The sequence below is a fragment of the Alosa alosa genome, chromosome 5, assembly GCF_017589495.1.
Source record: "Alosa alosa isolate M-15738 ecotype Scorff River chromosome 5, AALO_Geno_1.1, whole genome shotgun sequence".
NCBI lineage: Eukaryota > Metazoa > Chordata > Actinopteri > Clupeiformes > Clupeidae > Alosa > Alosa alosa.
In genome coordinates, this window is record NC_063193.1 from 30,201,020 (window position 1) to 30,208,519 (window position 7,500).

The 7,500-nt window shown below is 43.5% G+C and overlaps 1 protein-coding gene across 1 annotated transcript in view; it reads right to left on the reverse strand.

Annotated features, from left to right (window-relative positions):
* The window catches only part of snrnp200 (small nuclear ribonucleoprotein 200 (U5)), a 28,956-nt gene that overhangs the window by 8,428 nt on the left and 13,028 nt on the right, over window positions 1–7,500 (reverse strand). The window contains 12 exon segments of the mRNA XM_048244554.1: window positions 2–193; window positions 811–1,038; window positions 1,390–1,550; window positions 1,761–1,934; window positions 2,373–2,562; window positions 3,097–3,251; window positions 3,818–3,936; window positions 4,075–4,181; window positions 4,484–4,567; window positions 6,041–6,121; window positions 6,327–6,373; window positions 6,376–6,475. Coding sequence (XP_048100511.1) covers window positions 2–193; window positions 811–1,038; window positions 1,390–1,550; window positions 1,761–1,934; window positions 2,373–2,562; window positions 3,097–3,251; window positions 3,818–3,936; window positions 4,075–4,181; window positions 4,484–4,567; window positions 6,041–6,121; window positions 6,327–6,373; window positions 6,376–6,475 — 1,638 coding nt within the window.

Sequence of the window (7,500 nt, forward strand, 5' to 3'; positions counted from 1 at the left end):
CCTGGATGTGCAGCTCCAGCGGTACAGGTCTGACGTTGGGGTGGAAGTTGAAGGTGGCCGTGGTGCTGCACCCCAGCCAGTGGGCCACATCTTTGGCGTTGGCCAGCGACGAGCTCAGAGCAACGATGCGGATCGGCCGCTCGATCTGGGACGAGATGTAGCGCATCCGAGAGCAGATCACCTCCAGCACCGGCTGCAGAGACACACACACACACACACACACATATATAATGAAATTACGGAGAAGAGAGTGCAAGATGACAGAGCAAGCCCAAAAGAGTACACATGCTCATGGAAGTGAATTAACATTAATCTGTAAACGGCTGTAGAGAAGAGTGGCAAACACCAGTGTGGCTATCTATTCTGAGTGTGTGTGTGTGTGTGTGTGCCAAGACAGTACATATGCTCATAAAAGTGAATTAACATTAATCTAATATAGATAAGATTTATTGTAAGCTTTATTGATAGATTTGACTGCCACTCTGTAGATAAGATCTATTCTGAGTGTGTGTGTGTGTGCCAAGACAGTACATATGCTCATGAAAGTGAATTAACATTAATCTAATATAGATAAGATTTATTGTAAGCTTTATTGATTTATTTATAGATTGTATTTGACTGCCACTCTGTAGATAAGATCTATTCTGAGTGTGTGTGTGTCAAGAGAGTACACATGCTCATGAAAGTGAATTAACATTAATCTGCACTGTAAGCAGCTGTAGATAAGAGTGGCAGTCAAGTACAAACACAAGTGTGGTTATCTAGAGTGAGTGAGTGTGAGTGAGTGAGTGAGTGAGTGTGTGTTCGTACCCCGTTCTCTCCCCCTATGAGGTGCGTCTCGTCGATGATGAAGAGGCTGACGTTCTGCACGTTCTTCCTCTGCTTCCAGCGGCGTGACAGGATGTCCCACTTGTCAGGCGTGGAGACGATGATGTCACCCTTGCCCAGCAGCTTGAGGTCAGTGCTGGTCTCGCCCGTCAGCAGCACCACCTTCTTATTCAACGCATCCTGGAACTTCTGGTGCCAGTCCACAAACACCTGACACACACACACACACGTTTAAGTGAGATATAAGGAGTGTGTGTGTGCGAGACAAAGAGTGTGTTTGCGTGAAACAAAAAGAGCAAAGAATTGCAGTATGCAACGTGTATGTGTGTATGTGTGTGTGTGTGTGGCCAAAAGCTGGTAAAATATGAAAGTGGCTGGTAGATTTCAGATACAAAGTAATAATCTAATATTGAATGGCTGGTAAATCTGACCGAAACTCTACCAGTGGCTGGTACACATTTTCATAATTTAATTACCACGCCTGGTGTGTGTGTGTTACTGTTCCACCCCTGGTGTGTGTATTTGTTATCTGTTCGACCCCTGGTGTGTGTGTGTGTGTACCTGTTCAGCGAGGGCCTCCATAGGCGTGATGTAGACACAGCGTCCCTCTGCGTTGTGCAGCAGCATCCTGAGGATGGCAAACTCCGCACAGATGGTCTTGCCACTGCCAGTGGGGGCGCCCACAAACACGTTGTCATCGCTGTTGTACACCGCGTTAAACACTGCAAACACACACACATTATCATCACTGCCAGTGGGGGCACCCACAAACACGTTATCATCGTTGTTGTACACCGTGTTAAACACTGCACAAACACACACACACACACACACTTATCACTGTTGTACACAAACACACACACACACTTATCACTGTTGCACACACACACACGTTCATAGTCTGCAGGGACACACACACAGGACGCACGTACCCTGTGTCTGGATGGGGTTGAAGAAGGGGAACTTGTTCTGGTAGAGGCTCTCGAAGGCGGCGTTGCGGAGGGCAGTGACGGGCAGCGGCTGCAGGTCCAGCAGCTCAGTGGGGGGAGGGTACTTCTCCGGTAGTAGCAGGTGACGGAACGACACGGGGAGCTGCGTCTCACACGCTGGACATCACGACACACACACACACACACACACACGCGATATGCATTACAAAAAACATGTAGTACAGATTACACTCACTGAAGGAGTTTCGACTCAGAAATCACCCTTGTTAGTGCTGCACTCTAGGAATCAAACCCTGCTCAGAAATGACCCTTGTTACGGCTGCACTCCAGGAATCAAACCCTGCTCAGAAATGACCCTTGTTACTGCTGCACTCTAGGAATCAAACCCTGCAGAGAAATGACCCTTGTTACGGCTGCACTCCAGGAATCAAACCCTGCTCAGAAATGACCCTTGTTACTGCTGCACTCTGGTACTCAAACCCTGCAGAGGTTGAAGAGAGACTGCAAAGAAAAATAAACAGCTTGTATGTGAATGTGAGACACATGTATGCGTGCGTGTGTGTGTGTGTGTGTGTGTGAGAGAGAAAGACTCACATAGCCAGCGGTCAGACACCACGCGGATGAAGTACTGCGGGGGCAGCGGCTCAAACACAGGGACGAAGAAGGTGACCAGGTGCTCGTCCTGCGCGTACTTGGCCTTGAGCAGGAAGTACTCGTGGTGCAGCACCACCTCGCTGTCCACGTCCTCCACCAGGATCCAGAAGGCCTCTGATGAGCCGTGCACCTGCATCCGTCACCATAGCAACACGTCAGCAAGGCCAAGAGGAGCAGCATCACCTCAATGATAACTTACTACATACAACAGCTAACATGGTGTAATAATATAATATATATATATAATATAACATAATATAATATAATATAATCTACACACACAGTATCAGGTCTACATGTTTATCTTATTCAGGATACCCCAGTGACAACTCACTACACACAACTAACTAACATGGTGTAATATATATGTGTGTGTGTGTGTGTGTGTGTGTGTGTGTGTGTGTGTGTGTGTGTGTGTGTGTGTGTGTGTGTGTGTGTGTGTTTCCCACAGAATTAAATTATATTTGTGGTGGTAAGTTTGCAGAATTAACTTGAATGCAACAGTTTTTAACAAATTAGCGCAGCGTGGCTATGATGCTAACCAGATTTAAGCACAATTTAGTACAACCTGGAAAATCATTGTGTGGTGGTCAATGTTGATATTGTGGTGGGCCGCCACAAATAAGTCAATGTATGGGAAACACTGGTGTGTTTGTGTCCTCACCTTGTCGTCCCACTGGAAGTCAGGCGTGATGGTCAGCTCTACTTTGAGCGTGGAGCGTGTGATTGGCTGGATGTGCACGGCCAGGTCCAGCTTGGGGAACTGATGCAGGTACTTGTGGATGGTCTTCCCCATCTTAGGCATACGGATCAGCTCACCTGTGGGTGGACACACACACGGATTAGCTCTCCAGCAGGTGGACAGGGAGGGCCAGAAGGGTGAGAGCTAACCAATAGGGAGGCTCAATTCACACACACACACACACGATGTGCATTACAAAAAACATGTAGTACAGATTACACTCCACACTCAATCAACTCAAGCAGGACTGAAGGCAGGACTGCTGCACTCTAGGACTCAAACCCTGCAGAGAAATGACCCTTGTCATACACACACACACACCATGTTTATGTCCTGAGATGAAAAGCACATTTGTATGGGTGTTCATATGATCCACAACATCTTGATGATGCACTTGGCCTCTGGCCCTCTGCTGTAAGGTTAAGAGGGAGTTATAGGAGCCATCATCTCACAGTGTTAAAGTGGGCGGAGCGGGACCATGGGGAATTGGAGTGTGTGTTGAATCCCAGTGGGTTTGGGTAGACTAGTACAGGGCCACACACACACACACACACACACACAGACAGACACACACAGACACACACACACAGACAGACACACACACACACACACAGACAGACACACACAGTGCAGTCCTACTCACCAATCTCATTGTGGTTGAGGTCATAGAGGCGCTCGAAGGGGAAGTTCTTCTTCTCAATCTTCTTTATGACCTCCTCTGGAAGCTTCCGGAACTGCCGCAGAGGAGACATGGACAGCCACCTACGGGCATACACAGGCAAGGGGGTCAACAGGACTCGTGCACACACACACACACGCACGCACCAAATAATGGAGATTCCATTCTTGCAGAGGTTCGTCAGAAGATCCAAGCTCAAAGACTACAAGAACCAAGCTCACATTCTCTTGTCGATCATCTTGCAGAGGTTCATGGTCTTGTCCGTCAGCTGGGCCCAGCCTCTACTCAACACAATCTCAAAGATGGCCCTCATGAGACGGCCGGCACTCTAGCAGAGAGAACACACAGGTTAACACACACACACCCACAAAATCTCAAAGATGGCCCTCATTAGACGGCCGGCACTCTAGCAGAAGGAGACCCTAACGGAACAATACTACTACTACAGTAGATACTACTACAAAAGGATGAGAGCGCAGAAGTTAAACTACTCCAAGTAGTCAAAGAGTAATTGGGAGCAGACCAGGCAATCACTTTGTAGGCATCAGAGCATCAGTGAGTTCACTTTGATGGGGGTTGCTAAGGGTAACCAGGTAGCTCCAGGAGTCTGGCGCTGCAGTGCACACGTACCTGTGTGATGTACACCATGTCAGCCATGAGGGCAAAGCCTTCCAGCTTCAGCTGAGAGATGTAGGCCTGCAGCAACACGTTGATCTGCACACACACACACACACGGTCATGACAGGAAACACTCACTGACACTCACTATATATATATATATACATACACTAGGGCTGTCAAACTAACTGATTTCGATTAATTAATTTAATTTCGATTAATTAATTTGAGAAAAAATAACTGATTAAAAAAAAATTACGCAGATTAATCGATTCTGTATGACCTTTGACCCTGAGCTAGTCAGTAACCATTAGACTGTAAAATGAAGAAGAGAGAAGGAAATGTGCTGCCTAGATCATTGATTGGAACATTTACTTTTAAAAAACGGCTTGATGGTGTTGATAAAAATAAAGTGTTGATTAAAATAAAGTCCTCTGCAATGTCTGCAGCAAGGAATTTGCATATCACCAGAGTTAACTCTAAAGTCATCAAGGCAAAAAATAGTGTTGACATTGAGGGGAGAGTTAATTTATTTTCATTGTGTCCCCTAAGTTATATCTGTGGTCTGAAATGCCTTGTATGTGAAAAAAAAAAAAACTTCCCAAGAACTTAAATTCATTTCCTCAGAATATTAGGTCTTATCATAGATTATTATGGCTATGATTCTTTTGAACAGTGAAAATAATAATACAAGAGTTTTGAACTTTAAAGTCACTAATGCTGATTATTCAATGACTCATTTGAATTTAAATATTTAAAATACTTTCACAGCAAAAATATATATGAATTAATTTAGATTAATTAATCACAGACTATGTAATTAATTTGATATTTTTTTAATCGCATTGACAGCCCCTAAAATATATACACACACACACACACACTAACTGATTAAAAAAATTACGCAGATTAATCGATTCTGTATGACCTTTGACCCTGAGCTAGTCAGTAACCATTAGACTGTAAAATGAAGAAGAGAGAAGGAAATGTGCTGCCTAGATCATTGATTGGAACATTTACTTTTAAAAACGGCTTGATGGTGTTGATAAAAATAAAGTGTTGATTAAAATAAAGTCCTCTGCAATGTCTGCAGCAAGGAATTTGCATATCACCAGAGTTAACTCTAAAGTCACACATCAAGGCAAAAAATAGTGTTGACATTGAGGGAGAGTTAATTTATTTTCATTGTGTCCCCTAAGTTATATCTGTGGCCTGAAATGCCTTGTATGTGAAAAAAAAAAACTTCCCGAAGAACTTTTAAATTCATTTCCTCAGAATATTAGGTCTTATCATAGATTATTATGGCGATTCTTTGAACAGTGAAAATAATAATACAAGAGTTTTTGAACTTTAAAGTCACTAATGCTGATTATTCAATGACTCATTTGAATTTAAATATTTAAAATACTTTCACAGCAAAAAATATATATGCGATTAATTTAGATTAATTAATCACAGACTATGTAATTAATTCGATATTTTTTTTTAATCGATTGACAGCCCTAATATATACACACACACACACACGTCCTTTTCCTCCTGTGCAGGAGCGGTCTCCCATGGGCCTACCTTAGCGCTGGGCTCCTCGATACTCTCCTTCACGGGGATGGGCACTCTCTCCAGCAGCTTCTGCAGCTCCAGCTTCTCTTCCTGAAAACACACACATGACCATTAGAGCTGCCAACAGACATACACTAACCAAGACATACATCCGCACCAGAGCGCGCACACACACACACACAAAGGCTGACGCATTTTTAACCAAAGCGATATTGGATGACCATTATAGCTGCCAGCACCTACACCCACCAAGACCAATCGTGTGTGTGTGTGTGTGTGTGTGTGTGTGTGTTACCTCTCTGACGGTGATGTTCCTGAACTCGGAGGAAAGGGAGAACGAGGAAGGCTTCGATCGCTCAGGGTGGGCTTCAGCAGCTGGTTGTAGGTCATGATGGAGTCGTGGGTGATGTAGAAGTGACTAGCGATGCGGCCCAAGTCCGTCACCTGCAACACACACCATTTAGAATATTATAGCAACACACACCGTTTAGATTATAGCAACACACACGTTTAGAATATTATATTTTTTTATATATATATATATATATATATATATATATATATATATATATATATATATATATATATATATATATATATATATATATATATAGCAACACACACCATTTAGAATATTATATATATAGCAACACACACCGTTTAGAATATTATATATATAAAAATCAAGCAGTTTTTAAGTCTTCAAAGCTTATGTTATGTTTTACTGAAAAGTCTAACAGGTGACAGTGAGAATGTAAAAGAAAGGATCAAAACAAGCGTCTTTACTGGACCATGTCTCAACAAACCAACGTGCCCCCACAACGACCAATGAGAATGGCCCTCAGCTGATGAGGTTGTTATTAAAAGACTAACAGGCGTGCATAGCGACCAATGAGAATGGCCCACAGCTGATGAGGTTGTTATTAAAAGACTAACAGGCGTGCATAGCGACCAATGAGAATGTAACAGCTGATGAGGTTGTTATTAAAAGACTAACAGGCGTGCATAGCGACCAATGAGAATGTAACAGCTGATGAGGTTGTTATTAAAAGACTAACAGGCGTGCATAACGACCAATGAGAATGTAACAGCTGATGAGGTTGTTATTAAAAGACTAACAGGCGTGCATAACGACCAATGAGAATGGCCCACAGCTGATGAGGTTGTTATTAAAAGACTAACAGGCGTGCATAACGACCAATGAGAATGGCCCACAGCTGATGAGGTTGTTATTAAAAGACTAACAGGCGTGCATAACGACCAATGAGAATGTAACAGCTGATGAGGTTGTTATTAAAAGACTAACAGGCGTGCATAACGACCAATGAGAATGGCCCACAGCTGATGAGGTTGTTATTAAAAGACTAACAGGCGTGCATAACGACCAATGAGAATGGCCCACAGCTGATGAGGTTGTTATTAAAAGACTAACAGGCGTGCATAACGACCAATGAGAATGTAACAGCTGA